The sequence below is a fragment of the Alosa sapidissima genome, chromosome 11, assembly GCF_018492685.1.
Source record: "Alosa sapidissima isolate fAloSap1 chromosome 11, fAloSap1.pri, whole genome shotgun sequence".
In the NCBI taxonomy this organism is placed as follows: Eukaryota; Metazoa; Chordata; class Actinopteri; order Clupeiformes; family Clupeidae; genus Alosa; species Alosa sapidissima.
The window spans coordinates 24,941,324-24,967,238 of record NC_055967.1 but is presented as its reverse complement, the minus strand read 5'-3'; the positions used below and the strand labels follow the sequence as shown (position 1 = coordinate 24,967,238).

Below are 25,915 nucleotides of genomic sequence, written 5' to 3'. Positions count from 1 at the left end.
TGGTGTAAATAGTGATATTAGGCACATTTATAAGGTACACAAATCCTATATGCCCTGTAATCTATATGGTTAGAAAGTCAATATGAAAATAATTGGCATCATTGTGCATAGTTTTAGTTTTTCATGTATATAAATCTCAGTCGTGGCATATCTTTGATTTAATTACTGAGCCATTAAGGGCTGTAATGGCAAGAAACCAACCGTGTCTCATCTTAAAATAATGAACTTGATTGATTATGTTTCAAACCACAAAGCAATTTAAGATTGATACCACACATTACTTTGTAGGTCATTTCTTAGCAGCATGGAGACTTGTAAAAAGTAAAAAGGTCAAAATTGCATTGTGATGATTGCATATGTACATATTGCTCTGTACATATTTGAATAGAACATGGTCATGTTTTGGTCTGTAGAGTGTAATGTGTGTTGTAATAGCAATAGCTTCCCTTGTAGCGACAGAGATGCCAAAGCACCCCCACCTGAGTGTGGAGTAATGACATCGCTAACGCCACAGAGCACAGTGTGAAGCAGGCAACACCGCCCCAGTGTCTTGAATTTTGTCCAGCGTGAAGCTCTTGCCAGATGATGACGGTTTAAGTACTACCGTAGTAAAACAGCCAAACCTAAATATCGTCATACACACAGTCACAGCATATGACAAGGAAGTGTGTGTGTGTGTGTTTGTGTGTGTGTGTGTGTGTGTGTGTGTGTATGCGACTATGTGTGCGTGTATACATTTGTGAGTATGAGTGTGTGTGTGTGTTTGTGTGTGTGTGTGTGTGTGTGTGTGTGTGTGTGAAAAAGATAGTGTGTGTGTGCGTGTATACATTTGTGAGCATGAGTGTGTGTGTGTGTGTGTGTGTGTGTGTGTGTGTGTGTGTGTGTGTGTGTGTGTGCATATGCCCTGTTGTATCAGATGGGATGGGACAGGCACAGCGCAGCTGTGAGTGTAAGAGCATAGAGAGAGTGTGTGTGTAAAAGGAAGGTACTGAGAAGGGGAAGTCAGTGGCTCAGGGAGTGTGTGTGTGTGTGTGTGTGTGTGTGTGTGTGTGTGTGTGTGTGTGTGTGTGTGTGTGTGTGAGGGAACATGGGGAGAGTGTGTGTGTAAAAGAAGGGGATGAGAGGAGGGCTTCCAGTTCAGGGAGCAGTCACACCGTCGGGTGGACATGCGCTAATTGCAGCCCACAGCTCTGTGATGGAGGGTTGGCCCGCTCGCCGACGGCTGTTTATCTGTCTCGCTGCCAGCGAGAGGCCAGAGCAGTGTCCCGTGCATGGCTGGAGCTAACTGAACCCTAACGCCAGCCGTCAGGTGCTTGACAAGATGTCTTCTTATGACTGTCAGAGGGGTCCTAAAATGCCAACCAGGAGATACGGTCTGCTTACAGAAAGCATCAATGATGCAATGCTCTTGTAATACAATCATTTTATAAAACTCACTTTTAATGGGGGGCGCTGTGGCGCAGCAGGCTACAGCGCTCGTACCATATACAGGTCCGAGTGCCCACGGGGACCCAGGTTCAAATCCAACCTGCGGTCATTTCCCCGATCCCACCCCATCTCTCTCTCCCTCCCACTTGCTTCCTGTCACTCTCCACTGTCCTGTCCAAATAAAGGCAAAAAATACACTTAAAAAAAAACTCACTTTTAATAAGTTACAGACCACTAGTTTGAAAGCAAGTGTTAATTTTTAAGTGTTGTTAAATGTTGTTAAGTGTTGTTAAGTGTTAACCTTGATAAAGTTAGCATTCAGCCATTTAAGCATTTCTAATCCTGAAGGACGCCCACTTGGGAAGAGTGTGTGAAAAGTTTAATTATCAGCCTGTGCATTGAATTAATTTGGCCTAAGAGCAATATCAGGGTTTTGTTTTTGTTTGTTTAAACTCAGAGCCTTAGGCGAAGTCCACATTATTCTGTTTTCGTTTGAAAACGAAAGACTTTCTTTTCATTTTTGCCTCTCAACCACACTACTACTCCAGTATTTTCAAGCTCCTGAAACCGAACAATTTGAAAAGGCGGTCTGCCCCATATTCATTAAATGCAATCCTTTTGTATTCGTGTGGACAGTGAATACACTAATATTTAAACACAATGACGTAAAAAAAAAAGAGACTCAACTTGCACTACTAGCCTGCCAGCGATGAATGCAACATAGAGACCAAAATGCAAGCTTTACTGGCCTCTGGGCATGAATGGTCATGTGATCTGTGATTCAGGTTAAAGCGAAACAATGTTTTAAAAAGAAAATCGGACTAGTGTGAATGTGGTCTTGTAGTCTGGTAGGATTACAAGAAAGCATTCTGCTTGAAGGAAGATCTGTGCCATAATGGTGGATTCAGGAGATGGATTGCCATCTCTCAGGACACCGGGAGACATCTCTCTCATTTCCCTTACAAAGACAATTAGGGTAATTGGTGAGGTTGTTATTCTGTCCTGAACCTCTGCGAAGGAGGACACTCACAAATTTGTCATTGACTTCCCTGTGCCCAAACGCAGCATGTAGTCTATTTGTCTTGTCACGGAAGTCTGGATGTGACAAGGTGCAGTGGTGCGGGCCAACCAACCAAATGCTTGTGTTTGCATGCTTCCATTATTATTATCTTTCAGGAGATGTACAAACAACCTTCTGTAGGATTAGAAAGAATGTAACAATCTCTGTATATCAAAATATGTTTATATTATGTTTCTCTCTCTCTCCCTCTCCTCTCTCTCTCTCTCCTCTCTGTTTCTTTATCTCTCTCTCCCCAGCGGAGGGTGGGAACGCCTAACACACACTGAGGTGAGTGCTGAGAGGGAAGAGAGAAGTAAAGTGTTAAATGTTGTTAAGTGTTGTTAAATGTTGTTAAGTGTTGTTAAGTGTTAACCTTGATAAAGTTAGCATTCAGCCATTTAAGCATTTCTAATCCTGAAGGACACCCACCTGGGAAGAGTGTGTGAAAAGTGAAGTATCTTTTTGGAATATGTGAAAGTTCTACGTCAGTAATTGCCCTCTCTGTCCTCCCTGCTCGTAGCTCTTGCCGCACCAGGGTCACGTCCTTGCATAATGATCCAAGATCCCAGAAGACGTCAAACAACAATAGTATCATAAAAAATGTAAGAACACACACACTCTCCACACACAACTACGTAGTTACCCCCCCCCCCCCCCCCACACACACACACATACACACACACACACACACACACATACATACACACATGAACTCTGCTATGAACTGAACTTCTCACTCTGCCCCTAATGTCTCTGCCACTTCCCAGGCTGTGAGAAGCCTCCCAAGGAACATGTTCTCTGTACATATTTAAGCAGCACATAATTTAGAGACTGTTACCACAACCACCAGCCCCGTCCCGCATCTTTTACACACACAACTGCATCAGAACACACATACACAAACACACACACACACACACACAACATAAATGAACAATGTCATAGCCTATGTACAGTATAGTAGACAATCACACTCTAGAAGCCCGTCAAGAACGCATTTCTCAACATGGACAATTATTCATGTACATGGCGGCTCTTGTGACTGCCAAAAAAGCATATTAGAGCTGGTTTCCTGTTCAGGATTACATTTATGTTTTTCCCTGTTTCCTGTGTTTTTCATGACTTATAACTTGTTGACAAAGAATGCTTTATTATCAGTAGTATGTTTCTGGAGCAGTTAGCATTAATGAATATATGAATACAGGCTATCAGTTCTACTTCTCATCACATGTGGAAGCATTTCAAAGACAATTTCCACCTAACCTAACCTTCAGAAGATTATCACTGGATCCCCTCGCACTGTGAAAGGATTAAGACTGCACTAGCTTTTCCTGTCCTGTGTTTCAATATGAGTGTACGGCTGTTGTGTTTGCGTCTATTAGAGAGAGAGAGAAAGAGAGAGAGAGTAAGTGTGTGTTGGTGTACCCTGAGCACACAATGACAATGGTAGGATAACAACCAGGCAGTTTAACTATAACCTAACATCAGCTGAAACCAAGAAAATCCAAAACCCATCGGTGTTGTAAAATTTACAGTGCCCATTTAATGTTTAATGGCTTTCCAACATAAAACCAAGAGATTATGTAAATACAGTACTCCATAATGCATACCTAGCTATTTATAGTTTATTCTGGATCACCCTTAAGACCAGCGCTCTTTCTGTCCTGTGGTTATGAAATAGCTTCTACCTTTTTCCATAGGAGCCTATGGGCCCCTCCAGCTAATACTGTCCTATGGCTCCTCACACATTTATTTACTCTGTGATAACGTTCAGACTCTACTTATATCAGAACCTCTGTAGCATATCAGAATTGTTCCATTACTGCTGATTACTTCATTTGTACTTGACCTTATCTTTTTGAATGCATAGCTTTAAAGGAGGTGTAAAGCTTAACCCACCAACCCCCCCCCCCACACACACACACACACATATCACATGCACATGCTAGTTATGTATTATGGTGTTAGTTTGTACTCATATTTACATATACTGCACACTGCTAGACAATGTAAACATGCACATGCAGATGACTGCACTATAGCTTTTCCTGTTACTGACCAACATGGCTGGTCTGACTTTGTTGCGATGTGTAAATATGTCAAAAAAATCTAAACACCCCCCACGTGTTCTGTGTCTCTGTCTCTGTTCGGCCTGAGCCGTGTCTCAGCAAACGCACCCTTTAGTTGGGTTATATATACAGGGTATTTGATGAGAAGAGGCATCGCACCAACGGGGGTGGTTATGATATGCCACATTATAATCCCATCTGTTTAGTTCTCCTGTTATGGATGTATACTTGTGTAAATAGCCCATACATTACAAATGTGTATGAAATCAGCAAAGACTACAGATTATTATAAATGTCAATAAAGATTTTCACTGTGTAGGCACCCTGATCATGGGCTGGTCTTTTGTCGTCAGTTTTGTATTTATTCCGATTATTTTGATTATTTCTCTCAGTTTTGTGTTTATTCTGATTATCTGATTCTTTCTCACCAAGTGTCTGACACAAAATCAGAAAGACATCTCTTGCTTCCTCTGCTGCACAGCGTCCATACATTTTAGATTCCATTTTCCAGATATTCAGAACAAAAGGGCCAGAAAATAAAGCAACTGTGCCGTGTGAAGGAAAATAACTGTTTATTTCACAACATTCCTTGTAGCCCATTGAGTGATGACAATATTCTGATCACATAGGATGTCTGTCAAACACACACACACACATTCACACACACACACAGATCAGTAGGAGTTAGCCAGGTAGTTCTTCAGCATCTGCAGAGCGGGGCCAGGTTTGTACTGCGGAACCATGTGGCCGGAACCCTATAGAATCACAAACACAAACAGGAAGTCATCTAGCGCCTAACTCAAATCACAAACACAAACAGGAAGTCGTCTAGCGCCTAACTCAAATCACAAACACACACAAGAAGTCGTCTAGCGCCTAACTCAAATCACAAACACAAACAGGAAGTCGTCTAGCGCCTAACTCAAATCACAAACACACACAGGAAGTCGTCTAGCGCCTAACTCAAATCACAAACACACACAGGAAGTCGTCTAGCGCCTAACGGCTTTATTAACATGGCTGTTTGAGTACAGTGTTGCCAAAGCAAGTGTTACGAATGGCACAGTAATATCACAAACATAAGAAAGAGAAAAAAATACAGCAATGTGAGCACAGAAGAGTGAATACAGTAGTAGAAGTACAGTAGGTAGGGGTGTGTGTGTCTGTCTGTCTCTGTGTGTGTGTGTGTGTGTGTGTGTGTGTAATTATGTGAGGTGTATGGGGGTCATCCCTATGTTCCCCAGGTCCTATGTTCCCCACTCAGGGTTAGGGTTATGGTTAGGGTTTTAAAAAAGGGTCCTATGTTCCCCAGTCCCATGCAAAGCGGGGAACATAGGTACGCTCCCGGTGTATGTGCCCAAGGGTGTTTGGGAAGTCGTAAAAAGGGCACGTTCAGACAGCTTACCTTCACCGTCATGAAGGTGATCTTCTCATACTGCTGAATGTAGCCGGCGATCTGGTCCTGATAGTACCACGGCTGGTACTGACTCACCACCTGAGACAATCCCCAAACCAAGGAAACCATTTTGTTTACCAAAACAAACTCAACGTCACCGCAGTCACCCACTCTGCACTCACTCGGATGTTTGTTTATTTGCAGTCAACACTACTCTTGGTTTAGCATGAATGAAAATGTTAATGCTAGCAGACAAGACAAGGTCACCTGCTGATTCAGAGACTCCACAAACCACTTCCCCCCAAGGAAGTTGCAGGCCATGTCCACGTCTCCGTTATACACCAGCAGCTGGAGGTCCTGCTGCAGCAGAATCTGGTAAAACCAGGTCATGTCCTTGTAGGTCCTCTGGTAGAGTGACCCAACGGTATGACTGCAAGCATAGTTGTTATTTTAGTGTGGGGATGCAATAGTGTTTTAAAATTAACAGATGATCATATAAAATTACATATCATTGTGTGACAACTTTGTTCCATTATCAGACAGAAATATGTGTGTTTATCAGCCATAGAATTACATAAAACATTTGCTATATGGGTGATGCTAATAAATATAAGATTTTGATCTTATATAAGATTTATATAACCTGATATTACAGGATTTTGAGGCTGAGGGGATACGCAACATGCTGCTGCATGGGGCATAACGATCACTCTTCCAGGTGTGCACCTCACCTGCAGAGTTCCCAGGACTGCACAGAGGAGGGGATGTGGAGCGCTGCACGCACGTTGGGGTTGTTCAGCCACTCGTACATGGCGGTGCCATTAATACACATGGGATTGCCAGGAATAGCTACCTCCTCCTGTCAGAGAAGCAGGGGATGAGAGAAGAAAAAAGATGTGGTAAGCTAAGAAAAGAAAAGGGGTGGAGAGGGGAAAGGAGTATGGTAAAGTATTGAACCCCTAGAGAAATAGAGATGAGGGTTCTTTGTTCTCCTATTCACCTTATGTGAAACATGGGGGCGCTAGCTTTGCCCACATTGTCTCCGAACTTCCAATTGAGCAGTACATCCATTGCGATACATTGAGATAGCAGAGCTCTATCGAGATGACTGGCATCATATATTATGGGTCATCCTAAAGTTAGGAACGTTTATTTGGGATTTTGGTGACTTAAGACATTTCTGTTATACAGCTTTCCTATCTGAAGTTAGGAAAAAAGCGGCTGTTCTGTAAGAGCGGCTTTGGAGCGGCTGTTCTGTAAGTTAGCCTCTCTATCCTCTTCTGCCGTGTTATCCCAATGAAGCTAACTAGACGTAGCTAGCCGACCGGAAGTTTAAAGACAACGTGGAATTTAAAAAAATGGGTGGGGCTGAATAAGGTGAATAGACCCTTTCAAGAGAGTTCCATTATCAGCATCATAGTTGGCCCCACAAGGCTTCCGTTTTAACATTCCATATGTTATCTTAATGCAGAGGAAGTAGATTGGGAACCAAATAGAATGTTCAAGAATTGTTTTTGTTTTTATTGTTGAAAGGGTCTGGCTGGTAGGACTCACTAAAGGCTTGAAGGAGAACCCAGACTCTCTGAACAGGTTAGACATGTCAGCAGCATAACGTCCAGCGTAGCTGCTCATGGGTGCTCCGCCATAGCACTGCCCATACAGGTTGTAGATGTTGAGCCCAACGTCCTGGATCAGGTACAGAGCCTGGTATACCTGGGCAGGTTCAAGTCATACAGAAAACAGTGTCAATGCAGATACACCTGGGCAGGTTCAAGTCATACTGAAAACAGTTTTGGGGTTAAGACAAGGATGGATGACTGGACAAGGGATCGATACTGTCATTGTGTTGTGGCTACTCTGACAGGACACACTCACTGAGTTCTGGCAGTTGGTGTTACTGTTGCTGTAGAAGTTGCAGGAGCCTCCCGTGCAGCACTGCTGATTAAGATCACTCCACAGACTGCAGGGTTAACAGAAGAAATGTAATCACATTTAACACCACACAGCAAAGATCACACACAGCAATCAAACAAAACCACACACAGCTACAAGAAGCCAAATGTTAAAATGGAAAGAATGAGCAACTTATATACAATAAGCCTATGTGTAGCTGTCTCATAATATGATGGATACAATAAAATGAAAGAAATAAAAATAACTATTTGAATAGCAATTCATATTTTAGATAGCTGATGCTTTCAATTAAATACTTTCATTATTTATGCATATTTAAAATTTCACTTACCTCTCAGCCAAAAGCCCATGATAGTATCCGAAGTAAAGCAATGAGTTATCATTCAAAGCATAGCTGGACATTCCGTTGCCAATACCCATTCCCTGTTCACATAATACAGTTGTCAACATTATCTGCATAATAATGATAGTATTAGTGCATCCATGACACCAGTTCAGTTATTTCACCTTGAAATTGATGCTTCCAGGGTTGCTGACAATCTTTTGGGCCAGGGATGGTCCATAGACGCCCCCGTAACTCTCAGCAAACACGTAGAAGTCATTGGAGAGGAAGGAGGGGAATTTGGAGAAGAAGTTTTGCAGGGCTTCGTAGTTGTCCTCTGCCACCTGAGAGAGACAGGTGTAGTCATGACATGTTTATGTGGCACTTCATTTCCCAGAATGCCAAAATACTCAGTAGATAGGGACACAAAATAAAGACTCTCAATATGAATACATGGATCAAGAAAGTACACACTGTGCACCGAATGGGTAAAACTGCATTTTGTTGTACTTTGCACTATATGCAATGACAATAAAGTTGGAGCTAATCTAATCTAAAAGTGGTATATTCTAAAATAACATTGAAATGTGTGATATTGATATTGATCATGCTTAAGCACACTATGTGGATATTTGATTTAGTTTTTTTTAAAATTATTTTAGTATTTTTTTATCTTCTACTGTCTCTATTGTGCAGTGGAGTTTTTTATATTTATATACTTATATTACTTTTTCTGCTGTAAGTGCATGTTGTGTGTGATGTCTGTATGCTACTGAGACCTTGAATTTCCCCTTGGGGATCAATAAAGTATCTATCTATCTTTATATATATATATAAAGAGAGAGAGAGAGAGAGAGAGAGTGATATATTCCAATAACACTGAAATTAGCAATAATAATTATACAAGTCATGAAGGTGAGCAAGTTAACATCTATAAGGGACCCTGCTGATCCACCCCCTGCGTTTCGTCCGGTTCTGATACCTGGGGGTCACTGGTGGCGTAGTTCCCAGAGGTGGAGTAGGAGAATCCCACACCAGCGGGAGACTCCAGGTATAGGACATTGGCCACCTGGTTCCAACTGTAGGGGTTGATGTAGACGGTGCCATCATCTCTCAGCTAAAATACAACATTTACATTTACTCAATTCGCAGATGCTTTTATCCAAAGCATCTTACAGAATGAAGAATAACATTCATCCCTCAGCTAAAACACAACAATAAGCACGTAATAAAAAAAACTATTATTGGAGATCAGTAGAGTACACAAAACCAAGATGGAGATGAGATGTGCCCAAGATTGAGGTTGGGCACCAGGCGGTTGATAACATGTTATGGAATAGATGCCCGGGTTCCCAGACTTACATGGAAGGGTCCATTCTCGGAGAGCATGCCCTCCATGGCACTGCAGCCTGGACCTCCATTCAGCCAGAGGATCACAGGGTCAGTAGAGGGGTTGTTCTGGGACTCCACAAACCTGCACAAAATCAATGTCATTCAATTCTCACTGCACACAGAGACGTATATAACAAACTTTGAGATTGCATATACTATTCATACAAATGTGAAAAGTAACAGAGTGTTACTGCTTTATGGGTAAAGCATTTAGATAGAAATCTGCCACTGAAACTAAATAAAAGTAAAAAAGACAGGTTGGTTCTCACCAGTAATGAAAGTACTTCCCCTGCCCAGCCTGGACATAGCCAGAGTAGTGTTTGAAGGAGGGGTTCTCGGCCAGACCGGGCAGATTGCTGACAAGATCGGCCTCAGGAACACTCTGAGCCCCCAAGCCCGTCAGGCAGAGGGCAACAGCAAGAGCATAACACCACAGGAACATCATGGATTCTCTGGAAGGGATGCCAGGGTCTCGTTTACCTGGGTCTTTATTGCCGTTCTTATCACCATGTTATCAGCTACTGTACACAGCTACAGTTTCTTATTGAATGTTATCAAGACTTAGAAAGTGTACATTTCCGTTTGAGAGAGATTCCATGAAGTTTGCAAACCGATAAAATAAAGATAAATAATAAAAGGTTAAATGGCTACAGTAATTACCACCACTAATGTACTGCTGTTGTTGCTATATGAATCACTGCACTTACAATAATGAATAAAATGTTCTGACTGAAATAATAAGTTTAAATAATAATAATTTATTATTATAATTTACTTAAAGAAGATTTTGTTTTGCTTTTTTGATAGATGTTGTCTACATCTATTGCAGTCATAAAATAAATGAGTAATAAAGATGCAAATAATTGACTTCTTGAAAGGGGAACACTATTTCTGACATAAAAGACATAACAGGGATACATTTCAGCATATTATTTGGAATGCTCATATATTAAGAAGGTTTCTGACCTGGAAGGAAATGTACGGAGCCCCTAAGGGGACATGAGCAAAAAAAAATCTAAAGTTTAGTTTTATGTGCTCACCTGAAACTTTCATGTGCTCGCCTGAAACTTTCATGTGCTCACGTGAAACTTTCATGTGTGCACGTAAAACTTTCATGTGCTCACATGAAAGTTTCACGTGAGCACATGAAAGTTTCGTGTGCACACGCAAAACCTTTTCACATGAAACTTTCATGTGCGCACATGAAACTTTCACGTTTCACGTGAGCACATGAAACTAAGCTTTAGATTTTTTTTTGCTCAAGTCCCCTTAGGGGCTCCGTAGAAATGTAACATGTTGTAAATGATTTATTCTATTATTTCAGAGTAAATGTGTCAATGACTTATAGTCAGAGTAAAGAACAATAAAAAACAATAACAATGTCCCAAAGGGTTGTTGTGCTATAACGTTTCATTTGTCATAACTTTCTCAGCCCTTTTATTTAATTGATTAGTTTCCATAGGCATCGACTGAGGGTGTTTACATTAAATGTGTGCCCAAGTCATCAAAATGGCATAATCTCTTACTACAACTATTTCAAAACACTGGGAGGAACGCAAAAGGTAAACTCCAAATCATATCACTGTAAAATATCATCTATCACATCATCTAATTGCAAGTATAATCCTTTTTCTAACTAAGTGTGATAAGACCTGCCATCAGAATGAGTTATGTTATATGTATGAAAAAGGAAACAAAATGGGTTAGAGCATACATGCAATGCATTGCATGCAAACAATCAATAAAAGTAAGAACTTAATTTTCTATAATTTAGAAGCACAAATTAAAGGAAAAATCAGAGAAAACGTTGCCATTCCTATTATCTGTACTGGCAAGGACCTAACTGGAAAAGGAAGTGTTATCAGGCAATCCAAACAATTTGACAGCTACTGGGAACAAGTGTACTACTATGAGAGCTTATCAGTTTGGTTTGGAAGTTAGGAACTACTCCATCACTAATTACCTAAACACAATGGATGTATTTGCGTGTGTGTGGGGGGGGGGGGTTCGCAGAAGTTCGCATCATGCTGAGGTTGACGTTGACATCAACAGCAAGTAGTTCACCAAGGGCACTGTTAGCCTAGAAATCTAGACGCAGCCTAGAGGCGGTAAATTAATTTGCTCAGCCTGTACGTCTAGTATCAAACCATTGGGAGGGAAAGTAATCTCATCGCCATCTAGTGGTTGCGTTCCTAGAGTTTAGCTGAGTGGATGGGATTTTTTTTTTAGAAAAAATATATCTCGGTGCACATTGGGATATTAATTTAATGCCTTTCATATGTTAGGCACTGGGGTCACCTCTATTGCTTCAAGTGGTCATACCTTATTTTTAGGATCAGTTGAATTGTTTTGAGTTTTGTCGTAACACGGTGATAAGGAACTACAGCTGCATGTGACATCACATGTTTGGGCGCTTAATCTCTAACTGATCAATACGCAATTTGCTTAACTGGCTTGTAATAACGGAACGTGATGTAAACCGCATGGTGATAACCTTTATGTCAGGATAACTGGTGTTGTGCTTCTACTCACATGAAGAGCTAGCTGTAAGTGTTAAGGGTCAATGCTAACCAGGCTAATAAACAAACCATGCTACCTTGAGTAAAGTTGAAGGGTAAAGTCACGTCACGTGGGTCTGACATTTTCACAGTTAGAATATTATTACTGTATAGACACTGAAAAATATTTTTGGTGGATAACATTGCTGATTTGGCTTCACAATATTTTTAAAAAAATAGGTCTATGGGACTTAACATTGGAGCTGCTGTTCAATAGGAATGCAACCACTTGGGGCGCTGGTTTTCACTTTCCCTCCCTATAGGGATTTCTATTGGCTGACGCAGTGGACGTCATCCAATCACAACGCTCTATTTTGTAGAGAGTCTTAAGGCGGGCTTAACAGGATGACGACAGTCCTGCAACGGTGAACAACAAGGAAGGTGGCTATATGGCGAACGAAGAGCGGTTGTTTGAATCGGTGGTAGCGTCAACTTTGGAGGAGTTGGACTTGTGCTTTTCTTTGAAAGTTGAGCAACACAATGCACTTAAAGGGGAACTTGGCAACTATTTCAACGTAATAAACCCGTTTAGAAATCATTTGGATGGTTAAATGACCTGTTCCGGTGAAAATGGTGACTTTCCCCGCTGCCCCTAGGCGGAAAGCCAACCTTGCAACATTGAGACTACCGTCCCGGAAAGAGAAGTGAGAAACAATAAACTTGTTTTAAATCGTGTTTCTTACCTTGTAACATCCACATTGTCTACCGAACTTATGCTAACCGTTTTGCTAGCTTGTAAACAAATCCATGTGCTTTATCATTACATTACCTTTTTCCACAGTTTGAAATAGCATAATGCACAATTTCTCCAGCAGAGGGGGAAATCCTGCCAAGTTTCCCTTTAAGTCATTCCTTTCAAAGAAGGATGTATTTGCCGTTTTGCCGACCGGATACGGATATGGTCGTAGCGCTATTGCATGTCTAGGCAGTTTGAAAGACAATTCTCTGCCCGCCCCTTGGAGGTGAATGGCTCGATTCCAGACTATACATTTCAATGATATAGGATGGCCCGCCAGGCTTCCAGTAAGGCTAGGGCACTGTGGCTTTAAGAGGAAACTACCTCAGAGGGTTGGAAAATGCGGATTCAAACAACACGCTACGCTCCTCCTCCAATGTTGTCCAACGGTTTCAGTTTCTTAAGAATCGGGTGCGCATCCGAAAATGGGTGCCACATTGGACACCCCAGCGCGAGTTCGGGCTTCTGTGTGTCCACTGTGTCATAATGAATGCAAGAAACCTACAACGCTGAGGTGTAGACACTGCTTCTGCGAGGGATGCATTGGCGAGTTGTGGAGCGGGTCACAGTCGGGACCTTACTATTGCCCCGAATGCAAACAAGAATACAGGAAGTTAAATGAGGCGCTTTGGGATACGGAAACATCAACATCGCCATCGTCTAGCAGAAATTCTACGGGTATGTATATTATATTCGTTTAGAAAAGGACAAACAAATGCCAATGCCGTTATGTGATAGACAGAATAGCCTAGCTTCCGTAATCAGTCACCAAATTGGAGCAGTGCAGGCCTATCCACAAACCTAAGTCCACCAAGTTGGCCTACTGCCACAACACATTCTTGTGTTATCAAAGTCCAAAATGCTTTTCATAATGTACAAAACATAAATCATTATCTTTAAGTTAACTTTGATAATTTATTTTCTGTTGTTACATCGTACTGAAACATAGGTTGGAGAGACAGGCTTTCCTCCCGAGCCTCCAACAGTCTTCTGGGCAAGAGAGTTAACTCCAGAATCCCTCAGCAACAAGGAGGCGGCCAGAGGCTAGGGCCATCTCCTACTACAAACGGAGCAGAGAGTGATTGCTTTGAGTACCTTGGTGGTTACTCTCCTCCACGTAAGAAAACACATTCCAGCAGTAATGCATCCACACCAAAGAACCATGGCTCTGTTAGAAGGCCATCCACTGACAGGAGCTCACCACCTTTGGAAGGGACGTCTGCAGACTTGTGGGGCTCCAATCAAAACCCAGTCTCAGTCAGTGATGACAGTGATGAGGAGAAGGTCCAGGTTGTAAGTGGTGCTTCCACAGGCAGCCAATCACCAGTGGCAGCAGAAACACTAGATGAGCCTGCATTGGCGCCATCGGAGTCCTCTCCAGCATCCACCCCGACTGGGAGGAAATCCCCGAGTGCCACGACACCTGCAATGGACATCTCTCCATCATCCAGATCTCCCCGTGTTAGCGGCTCACCTCAGGCGACTGGCTCACCACTCCATCTTACACTCACTGTCAGTCAGCGGCCCTCACCCCGCAACGAGTCTCCACCGGCTGCATCTGCTGCCCTGGACCCTGAAGCAGCCTCTGGCCGCAAGCCTGTCCTCTGCCACTACTGCCCCAGCCAGGAGCAAAGGCCTGCGGTCAAGACCTGCCTGCAGTGCGGAGCGTCCATGTGTGCCGAACATCTGCGCATCCACCTAGAGTCGCCCGTGTTCCAGGGCCACCCGCTGGTGCCGGCCGTGAACGACGTGTCGCCCTGGAGGTGCCAGGATCATCAAGAGATGAACCGCATCTACTGTCGGCCGTGCGCCATGTGCGTGTGCACCGTCTGCACGGTGATTGGCTCGCACCGCGACCACGCCTGCATTAGCATCAAGGAGGCCGAGAAGGAGCTGAGGGTGAGTCAAATGTCAAATGTAAATCAGGTTTCTATGGCCAAGTATACTTGCAGGTTTCTGCATTTAGTGAACACAACAGAACACACAGTGAGGTGAAGCACACACTAACCCGGAGCAGTGAGCTGCCTTGCTACAGCGGCGCTCGGGGAGCAGTGAGGGGTTAGGTGCCTTGCTCAAGGGCACTTCGGCCGTTCCCACTGGTTGGGGATCGAACCGGCAACCCTCCGGTTCCAAACCCAAAGCCCTAACCAGTAGGCCACGACTGCCCCCAACAGTCTGGGGAAGTGAGGATGCTGCTCTCGCAAACAGGGGTCATGGGGAGAATCCAGAGCAGCTAGACGACCACGGGGGTCATGGGGAGAATCCAGAGCAGCTAGACGACCACTGGGGGTCTCCAACAGGTTGCTCGCCAGCGGTTAGTAGCTCCCCACCTGTTTCTGGGTAGCGCTCCTAAATCTTCAAAGAAAATGTTCGTTAATCTGATAACACTTTGGTCATTTGGTAGACCTGTTAAAATTCCAATCGAAATCAAATTCACAGTCTACAAACAGAGAAGGCAAAATGAGTTTAAAGGAGCCTTAAAATGCACACAAAACATATTCAGCTGTTTTGGGTGGAGATCAGCTAGCCTTTGTGCTACTACTTGAAACATTGGTAGCTCTCGGCCATGTTCAATTTGTGAGAGTAGTTCTCAAAAGAGAAAAGGTTGGAGACTCCTGATCTAGCATGTAGGTTTTACATTTCAGTGACCTAAACTAGTCGTGCTGAATAAATACACTGATGTTGCCTCAGGTCTTCCCTTTGAAAAATCAAAGGCTGATGCTCACTTAGCTATATGTGTCTTTCACTGAAGTCTAAGCAGTGATGTTTTTGCTACACTGCTTTTAAGTTTTGTGTTAAGATGTTTTGTAGATTGTTGTGTTAATGATGACATCTTTTAGGGTAAAATGAAAGAAGAGATAAAGAAGCTACAGGAACATGAAGAAGCTGTTCTGTCCAGAACAGATGAACTTCTTAAAAAGAAACAGGCATTCCAGGTAAGGTGGTTAAAATGTGGTCCGAGCTATATTCTTCTTTTTGTTTACTTTAGCACAAGCATGTTGATTTGGTGTGTGTATATGTTCGGTTACTCAAATAAAAGTAGCAGATTGTGTTTAGTTGGTTTTATTAATTAAACAATTTTTAAAAAGTAATGTATGCTATATAATGTCTACCTGACCTGTGTACTTTCTGTATCACCACCACCCCCCCCCCCCCCCCCCCCCCCCCCCCCCACACACACACACACACACACACATACACACACACACTCACTTCTGCAGGAGGTTCTAGACGAGGCCCGGGCCAATGTGCGGAACCAGTACCAGGCCATGCGGGAGGCCCTGGACCTGGAGGAGCAGCAGGCCCTGCGCTGCGTGTCCAAGGAGGAGGCCGGCAATCTGGCGGGCGTGGAGGACCAGCTGAGCCTCCTGCATGACAGTCTGACCACCATCCAGCACAGCGTGGGCTCCCTCACCAGACTGGCCGACGCCACTGGGGCTCTCAGGGTGCAGGACCAGGCCTTCATCATGGTACTGCAACCCAGACGTTGTCGGTGTATTATTGTTGTATTAGTGTTTTTGTTGTCGTTGTTTACCGTGGGACTGAGAAATGCAACTTCAATTCTCTTGTCTCTTGTCTTGTACATACAGCAGAATTAACAACAAAGTGACAATTTGACTTTTTTTTTTTTACTTTGAATAGAGGTCTTGACAACCTGTTTTTTATTTTTTTTTGTGGAATTATACAAGATTAAAATTGCTTTATGTAATCGCACCTCTACAAATGCAAAAGTCTTTTTCTTTTTTAAGCATTTATCTTTATTTATTTGTATTTCCTTGTTCTCTGTTTCTCTCTAACAGGAGTACAGCCAGGTGGCCAACAGGTAAGAGCATGACTATAAAAAAAGCTGTTTTCATCATATGGAATATCAATAATGAATCAGTGGATTGCCTGAGCTGCACAAATAGCAGGGTGACTCGGCTGGGATTACTGTGTCGATTGTGGAGCGCTACAAGAGCATTACATCATAATGCTGGCATTTTATCCGCAGGATTAGTGGACTCTCCAATCCGGTGGAGGACTTGGAGGCTCTGCGGGAGGTGGACCGCGCTCGTCTGGACTGCCTGCAGGGGTGGACGGAGAGGAGGCTAGACACGGTGGTCATCTCACGTCCCCACAGAGACCCGTTCAGACTGATGTGTAAGTCGACCTGCGTCATTTCATTCGCAGGCAGCAAATCAAAGCAAGATCAGCTCAACATCAACAGCTCAACATCAGATCAGCTTATATTGTCTATGCTGTTATGGCTATGCTATGCTGATCTCGCACACATTATTGACTAGAGCAATTATGCAATAAATGCTGTCAATGGCAACAGATTTTCATTCAAAAGTGAAGGCAGACGGTTGATCAGCTGTGTTTTAAAGAACGTATAATTAAAGTTCAGCGTGTGTTGCAAAACTATTTGTTTCTCAGCAAAAGCCACAACGAAACGGTAACAAATAAATGTAAAGAGACATATCGTGGTTTATTTTTTCGTTTTGGCAAGTAGCCGTATAATAAGCGGGATAATGTATAGAATGCCGGTCATTATTGGGAAAATAAGTCCCATCAGCCCTGTCAAGACTTATTTACCCAACAATGACCGCCGTTCTATACATCATCCCTTACAAAAGAAACATCAGATCAGCTTAACGGACAAATAGCCCTCCTTCCAGGCCCTTCACTGGCTTCTTGGCCTCGTCATGTATGTAGCAGGGCAATTCCAGCATCATGGATGTGACAATTGGACTCATATTGGTAAACAAAATGCCTTAGAGTGGGGGCAAAATTAGTATCAGTGAATTAATTTGCATAACTTTTAATGCAACCTCTGTCCTCTGAATACTGAGAAATCCTCAAATTTCATATAATCAATTTCATCCTAAGAAGACAAGGCATTTTATCAGCGTTATGGATGTGACATGAAATGGACACACTTTTGTGAGAGATTACAGGTTTTCTACAAACTCTAAAACTCTAACTCTTTTAAAGGAAACTGCCGAAACTATGATATATGTACCATGAAGGAGACTTGAATGAACACAAAAAGTGTGTTTTTGAAACTATGCGTCATTTTCGTAATGCATTATGTAGGAAAAACTGGCTTTATGGATGTGACGGTTTCACGTTATGGATGTGACGTTTCTGAACCAGTCCTCAACAAACTACATAAAACACATAATTAAGTAGTGAATTTTGATATGAAACAATTTAAATGGTAATCATGAAAAGCTAGCGATGAAATTATTGCTTCCTCAGTGCCCACTAAGATCCACAGGAAGAATCAGGACAAGTCATTTAAAATATAAATAAGAAATTATTTTTTTTCTTTTACCGTCATCAATTTTGGTCAGTGATTCCCGGGTTACTGAAACACCAGGGAACATGAAACTTGGTGGCCACTCCCCTAAATAACTAGCCCTACCTGAACCGTTGCACCCAAGATGACAAAATATTTATGGTATGTTAGTCTCAAGAGCCCGCATGAACCTAACCCATACCCCCTCATTTGTGATTTGCACACATAAAGTACATGCACGCGCACGTGCACACACGCACATGCGCACACACGCACGCACGCACGCACGCACAGTCGCACACATACAGACAGGCAAGCACACACACACATAAACACATACAGACAGGCAAGCACACACACACATGCACAAACACCCACCCACATGAATGCAGACACATAAACACACACACACAGGCACGCATACGCTTGTGGGCATGCAAACACATACGCACACACACACACACACACACACACTCTTATAAACAAAAGCAAACTCACATATGCACACACTCATTTACATGCACATGAGTTGCAGGAGTAGGAGATGGAGACAAATTGACAAGCGTGATTTATTTTTGCGAAGAGAATATGCAGGACTGAGAGGCGGTTATATTTTGTACCGCTATGCGGTACATCTAGTTTATTGCTGCCCTTACTCATGTTACTCTGTGGGTATTAGCTATAGAGGACCTGACACTTCAAATGCTGAAATTAAACTGTGTTAAGCAGACGTGAACAGCAGGCTGAACAGATCTGCAACAGAAGGAGGTTGCTATGTTAACTCCAGCTGCAAAGTCAGCCATCTTCACCAGCTAACACGATAATCCAGTTACTGTACAACATTAGTATGACAGTTACAGGAAGATAATCGCTCAGATTTTCGTTATTAGGCCACTTGAAAATAGGCTATGGCTAGGCTAATCACTGGAGGTATTTTAATATTATGTTTGTTTTGCTAATGGTTAGGCAAGGCCTCCCTGTGGTTTTGATCAACCTAATAATCTTTGAAATGTCAGTTGTAAACACTAAGTTGAAATGCGTTGAAACTGACATGCCACCAGAACAGACGTTTTATCGGCTTTGAGGTATAATAAAGTCCCCAGTCTTGTAAATTCACATTATGTAACATCCATAACGTCACATCCATAACGCACCATTAAAGGTTTTAAAAGTAAGAAAGGGGCACAATTTGGTCATCACATTTTACATTGATATAAATCATAAATCAGACACTATGGACATTGTCACATCAACACTGTATGTGTAGCATAAACTTTTCCTATAAAACGTTATGGATGTGACATGGCCATGGAACTTGCTGACTTAAAAACGAAAGCCTTACAAATGTAAGGAGTTGTGCTCTTAAAGGCAAGCTGAGCATAGACATTGCTCTACCATTCCCTTGTCAATCTGGAATTTGTCAAATGACACAATTTGTTTGAACATTGGGTCCATTTATCCACTTTTGAAATATGTATAATATTACCATGTAAAAAAAGTTGTTTCTGTATGGTTGCACACCATATTTATGATGTAAAAAGAGTGTCATTCTCCATCAAATTCAATCAGATCAGTTACAAACAATAAAATATAGACCTAAATGAAGATTTTAACAACAGTTCTATTTGCGTATGCACAACTTTTTTTTTTTTTCATGGTAAGGATGACCTTTGCATGGAATTGCCCAGCACTTACCCTGCACCATGGTGCAAACCACAGTGTTCCTGTATATACTGTATATACAGATATGTACTGATGAAATGCATACTGAGTGCTGGCTATGTTCTACTAATAGATAGATAGGGAAATTCAATAGAAGGGGAAATTCAAGAATGTAGTAATGGAGTACTGAAAGTAATGTAGTAATGGAGTACTGAAAGTAATGTAGTAATGGAGTGCTGAAAGTAATGTAGTAATGGAGTGCTGAAAGTAATGTAGTAATGGAGTACTGAAAGTAATGTAGTAATGGAGTGCTGGCCATGTTGTACTAATGGAGTGCTGGCTATGTTCTACTATTGGAGTGCTGGCCATGTTGTACTAATGGAGTACTGGCTATGTTCTACTATTGGAGTGCTGGCCATGTTGTACTAATGGAGTACTGGCTATGTTCTACTATTGGAGTGCTGGCTATGTTCTACTATTGGAGTGCTGGCTATGTTCTACTATTGGAGTGCTGGCTATGTTCTACTATTGGAGTGCTGGCTATGTTCTACTATTGGAGTGCTGGCTATGTTCTACTATTGGAGTGCTGGCTGTGTTCTACTATTGGAGTGCTGGCTGTGTTTTACTAATGGAGTGCTGGCTGTGTTTTACTAATGGAGTGCTGGCTGTGTTCTGCTAACTTGCTGCTGTTTTGTCCTGTTACAGATGGTATCTCTCCAGTGCTGGACCCTGACAGTGCACACCCGAAGCTGCTCCTGTCCATGGAGAACCGACGGGTGACCTTCAGCGAGACACCGCAGCCCTACCCCGAGCGAGAGGCACGCTTCACCTCGTTCCCGCAGGTCCTGGCCTCGGAGGCCCTGCGTGGCGGCCGCTGGTACTGGGAGGTGGACGTGACGTCTGACGAGGGCCGGTGGAAGGTTGGGGTGTGTGAGGGGCAGATCGGCCGCAAGGGCCAGAAAGACGCCAGCCGCCTGGGCTTCAACGGGTTCTCGTGGTGCCTGCTGAGCGAGGGCAAGGGCAAGGTGGAGGTGCTGCACGACAAGGCCACCGCGGCCGTGTGCGCGGACGCACCCCACAGGGTGGGCGTGCTGCTGGACTTCCAGGAGGGCTCGCTGTCGTTCTTCAGCGTGGCTGAAGAGGGCGCTCTCACGCTGCTCTACAGCTACCAGCATGCCTTCTCGCAGCCCCTATACCCAGCGCTGGCTGTGTCCAAGACCCAGCTGACCGTCTGTGACCTCTTCCAGAGTGACGATGGCAGCCAGGAGTAGAGTCTCTGAAATCACTTTTAAAAATCACTTCTATCATTCCATATTTTTGTATAATTATTTTCTGGAACATACTTTTTCATCTACTGGACAGACTTGCACCTTGGCTAAAGTTTTTTTTTTATGTATGCTCTTTTAAAAGTAATGGAGAGTAGTGTCACTCAATTTCTATCAGTTTTTAATTCAGTAATAAATTATGTATTTACAAATTCTATGTGTTTTGTCATTCACTGTTTTGTTTAAGCAGCCCTGGTGCCTTGAAGCCTGAGAGCTGGGACCATCTAGGCTCTAAATGTCCTTTTTGTAAACTTCTTTTAAATTCATTGTAGAAATGGAGGCCCATGAAGTCTGTGAACCAGCCTGTGAAATGATACTGGAAAGACACACACTATTCTTGATTGCCCAGACACATTTCCATTTACCAAAACTCTCAACACATGCATGACTTCACACTCAACTACCCAAACTTCAAACTTCCTGTTCAAAATGAAACTCTCTTCAAAACCATGTAATCTTGCATCAAAACCATACTTTGCCTTCAGACGTCACACAAAGCCCTGAAATACACATACACTACAATATAGACTAGTATGCTGGCCAGATCCATTTAAATCACTACCATAAACAGCAATGAGTAGGCCTAATGTTAACATAGGTTTCCCTTACAACAACCTGTTTAGGTGATGAATAACATATAAAAGACAACTAATGCATTATTTTTAACCATAGGGTTGAAACCCTAGTGAAATTAACTGAAATCCAGTGAAAGACTAAATATTCTGTGAAAACATTCAAACTCTGCATATAAGAAAATGTTTTTGGGGATCCAGTGTTCTAAAACAAGTGGCCTGACCGTGGCCCTTCTAGCTAGGTACCCAGAGGTAATTCAGGTGTGAACATTTTGACTCGTAGGTCTCCCCATAGATATTAGAAAGCTAGATGCCGCACTGTCTGTCGAGTTCTAATAGGTGGCATATGTGAACGCGGCCGCCATATTGCTGGGGGCAAACACCTTACTGTCTATGGGCAACACTTGCCGGCAATCAGAAACCGGTTTCTCTATTGGCCTCCAGTGATTGTTGGCCCCACCATGATGGCGGCGACGATGCAGCCCAATGCAGGATCTAGCTTTCTAATATCTGTGGTGTTACCACCTGGTAAACTGGATGTTACTGTAATTGGGTTTGAACTATGTTGCCTTCAGTTAGTGAGACTGAGTGGCAGCGCATTCTAAATGAGCACAGGGGGCAGCCGGTGGTATATGAAACGTAACAGTGTCTAGATTAGAGAAATCGTTCTGTCTTGATAGATGGTGTTATGGTTTGGGAGGTTTAGCTTGGGAGCCAGTGTGTTGAATAATACTGTGATCAAGTAAAACTGTATAAAGATGTCTCCACAAGATGGCAGTGTATCCTTGTATAATATTTTAACGCAACCTGAAGGTGTAAATAATCATTTTGCCACCACCATGACGTATTTCACATCAGACTTATATACCAATTATATTCTCTAATTTGTGCTGTGCTTCTAAATGATGCTGTCAGTTTTCAGGGTGTTGACAGGGTGTTGCTCCTCTGGCGTTAGTGGAGTTAGCAGAGGGCACTGGTAGCATATGCTGCCTCTACTCTCCTGATTCTGAAGCAGCTGCGAGGAGCGGAGGCAGCCACAGAGGAGCAGGGGCACACACACACACACACACACACACACACACACACACACAGAGAGAAGAAGCCGCAGCCTTCCCAACCTTTCACTGAGCTCATTACCACCACAGAGCAGCCTGCAGGCCTGCACTTTCAAAAACAGCACACACACACACACATGTATACACACACAAACACACACACACACACAACACATTCACACTGGCACACTCTCATGTGGGGTGATGTTTCAATAATCGTCACAGCATAATAACTGTGTGTGTAGGCCGGTGGTTGCAGCAGTGGCAGTGAATCTGTTTGTGTGTTCCCACACTCAGTGTCCTCCATTTTACTTCTGGATTTCTGACGTTGAAGGGCTCCAGCAATAGTATCCACTCACACTCGCCTCGTCATAATGCTGTAAATGTTTATTAAAGAGTTTTTCTTTTCATTGAAAGGCCATATCACAGACCTATTTTGAGGCTTATTTATGGCTCAGCACTTCAGAAAGATTGTGGTCAGCTGCTGATGGCACATTCAAGTATGGTCCATCTATTTGTCTGATTCTTGGCGAGTGTCCTGAGAAGTTCTATATTTGATTGCCGCGCATTCCATGCACTCTGATGGAACATCTCGGGTGGGGCTGTTGAACTTATTGGTATGCCTTTTCATTCCCACTGGTAAGGATTATTTTTTGTAGTTGTAGTTGTTGTCACAAGGGGGGGGGGGGGTGACAGCAGAAACAGCAGAAACAGAACCAGACAGCTATGTGTCAGAACCAACGCAGGAGAAGACGAGAGGGGGAGGGAACACAGTCAGATGTGAGGAGATTGTGAAAGGATGGCTGCTGGTGGCTCTGCATTGCTCTTATCTTCACACTGCAGACACACAGCAAAACTAATTGGAAATGTACTTGGGCGATAGTGCATGGAAGTGCCACCAACCCCCTCCCAAAAAAGATAATATATAAATATAAAAAATAAATGTATAAATTCTTATAAGAACTCAAGAGTTTCTTTTCAAGAGACTCAGGGAAACTCAAACAGCCAGAGCAGGTGTACTGTCATGTTAATAATCTTCACAGCTGCAGCCATGTGTGTCGGAGTGTGTGTTGACATCATCGCCGGGAAATGGTCAAATCTCGTCCTCAGCTGCTTGCAGCGCGACTGCACAAGGGACAGGTGTTGCAGCCTGACTACTCAAACAGGCCAGCTAATTCAGTCAGGCTTTCAGCCACCAGCTGACTGTGACCACACTGTGTGTGTGTGTGTGTGTGTGTGTGTGTGTGTGTGTGTGTTTGTCCCAGAAGACTTCCCAAAGGTCCAGACAACCACCAAACAATCTGGAGGTGTATGGCACGTCGGACTGCGTTTTAATTAGGCACTTGTGAGTTCCATCTCGGCAAATTGCACCAAGTAGCAAGAGGCCTCATTTCATTTCTGTCAAATGTCTGGAGGGAAAATAGAGTCTTGAGCCTTTTGCTTTTGCCTTTTTTTTTCTACATCAGTGCACTGAGTATAGAAGATACTGGATATATTAGGCACTGGTCAAAGGTAATCTTCCAACTAGTAAATACAATGACACTTTAACCCAACTGTAAACTTTGGCTTTGCGCCCCCTTTTTTAAAACATGCCACATTTTGTGCTCCTGCTTCTTCTGCTTCAGCGAACAGATGGTTTGGGGAATAGGCAATGGCCTCGGGCTAATACCCATGTTCCAATGGTCATCTCACGAGACAGACTTTTCACACAAAGGCCTCCGCAAATTCCCAGCCAACAATCACAACAACCCACATGTTGTGCTGGTGCAATCATCGCTACTATGGCACCTTACAGCAGCTCACATAAGACACTTCTGAAGCAAAGCGACCTCAGCTACTCTTCTGTCATTCAAAAAATAGCTTTTAGAATTAGAAAGAACAATCGAGCGCATTATAAAAATCATTATTAAAACCTATTCAATACTATAATGTTCTATTGTTCTCGGTTCCCTATTATGTGTGATTGTGGAATTACTTTGCAGTTATCTGAAAAGCTGTGCATCTCTTTTGTCTAGGCCTAAAATAAATGAGAGAATAATTGATCTAATTCTCTCAGAAGACAAGACTGTCTGCAGAGACGCATTTGTCTGACCGTAAATCATGTGATGAACTATGAAATCATCTGGTGCTGCGAGGACAAGAAGAGACCGGACCTGGGGTCTTTGGCCTGCTGTGAACCAGATGAAAAGAAATGTCATGGACTCTCATTGGCTCTTCATGGGGATTCACATAAATCCCTTGAAATTTGCTGTCCGGGCGCTATTATGAGACTGTAGGGAGGAGCTCCAGTATTGCTGACTTCTCAGCCAAAGGAGGTGACGTCCCCTGGCCTTAGGCAGATAGACAAGGGACCGGAGGAAGGCAGTTTACAAGAAATGTATGAAACTGTGGGCCATTGTTGAGAACAGCAACTATGTAACTTTTTTTTTTCTGGGCTCTTCTCAGCTTTTCTCAGCCCTTATGCCTCTAAGATTTTGCTCAGTTTCTCTCAAAACCTCATTCTCAAAAAAAAAAACTTTGTTGTGTCACCTTCAGTTCAAACACAGTTGCTCAACATCATCAATTCACTCAATGTCAACTTCAAAATGCCCACTAATCTTGAATAAAACATTTCTGCACTGCGGACACTGCAAATAATTGCCTCTGCTGAATGTACAGTAGAGTGACTACAGCAGGACTGAATTACAGTGTATTAAGCATGTGATGCCAATCCCAACATGTCATGACTGAGGTGCCCACACAGGGAATAGCCACTGCATACTGGAGAGGTTGACATCAGAACCGCATGACCAGGTCTTACTGTAATGTGATATTTAATATCTGACGTCATATCTACTGAACCGTCTCATTCCATGAGTCAGGCTTCTGACGGCTGCCAGTTCAAGGGTAGCCTGCTCCATGAGCGTGACAGTATTTACAGATAAATTGGACATGATAACTGCATGTAAGAATTCAACCAAGTAGTTGTGTAATCCAGCCATGTCCATGCATCAGAGATAGGAGATGCTTCCAGTGCTGTGAGCCACCACTGATGTAGTTCACGTTTCCAAAGCTCATATTTTCATTTGATTACTGGAAGGAAGATGAATGGGATTTTATTAAATGGCCCATGAATACGATTCATCCAGTGTGCCCTCAGAATGTG

At 43.0% G+C, this 25,915-nt stretch overlaps 3 protein-coding genes and 1 long non-coding RNA gene across 6 annotated transcripts in view; 3 read left to right on the top strand and 1 right to left on the bottom strand.

Moving 5' to 3' along the window:
- LOC121724597 (LHFPL tetraspan subfamily member 3 protein-like) overlaps positions 1–4,879 on the top strand; it is a 33,820-nt gene extending 28,941 nt beyond the window's left edge. For both annotated transcript variants that reach the window (XM_042111273.1, XM_042111275.1), the window contains 2 exons: positions 2,746–2,776; positions 3,009–4,879. In XM_042111273.1, coding sequence (XP_041967207.1) covers positions 2,746–2,765 — 20 coding nt within the window. In that variant the 3' untranslated portion in view covers positions 2,766–2,776; positions 3,009–4,879. The remainder of the gene's footprint in view (positions 1–2,745; positions 2,777–3,008) is intronic.
- A 284-nt stretch (positions 4,880–5,163) lies between these two features.
- Positions 5,164–13,303, bottom strand: LOC121724440 (lysosomal protective protein-like). Of its 2 annotated transcripts, none has more exons than XM_042111006.1 (12): positions 13,200–13,303; positions 9,851–10,033; positions 9,552–9,663; positions 9,172–9,306; positions 8,375–8,533; positions 8,199–8,290; positions 7,829–7,913; positions 7,508–7,666; positions 6,685–6,812; positions 6,221–6,383; positions 5,963–6,052; positions 5,164–5,312 (listed from the first exon to the last, which is right to left on the bottom strand). In XM_042111006.1, exons 2-12 carry the CDS (start codon positions 10,024–10,026, stop codon positions 5,232–5,234), a joined length of 1,380 nt encoding a protein of 459 aa, XP_041966940.1. In that variant the 5' UTR covers positions 10,027–10,033; positions 13,200–13,303; the 3' UTR covers positions 5,164–5,231. The 2 variants fall into 2 exon arrangements, with proteins under 2 accessions (XP_041966940.1, XP_041966942.1); XM_042111008.1 differs by lacking the exon at positions 13,200–13,303 and adding an exon at positions 12,823–12,855.
- si:dkey-29p10.4 (E3 ubiquitin-protein ligase TRIM21) lies at positions 13,200–21,296 on the top strand. Its single transcript, XM_042111005.1, has 7 exons — positions 13,200–13,553; positions 13,825–14,774; positions 15,716–15,811; positions 16,097–16,345; positions 16,676–16,698; positions 16,867–17,015; positions 20,524–21,296. The coding sequence occupies exons 1-7, from the start codon at positions 13,301–13,303 to the stop codon at positions 21,087–21,089; spliced, it is 2,286 nt and encodes a 761-aa protein (XP_041966939.1). The 5' UTR covers positions 13,200–13,300; the 3' UTR covers positions 21,090–21,296.
- A 2,738-nt stretch (positions 21,297–24,034) lies between these two features.
- Positions 24,035–25,388, top strand: LOC121723596. Its single transcript, XR_006034985.1, has 3 exons — positions 24,035–24,115; positions 24,237–24,282; positions 24,786–25,388. It is a non-coding gene; the product is annotated as an uncharacterized LOC121723596 (long non-coding RNA).
- Positions 25,389–25,915: the final 527 nt, after the last annotated feature.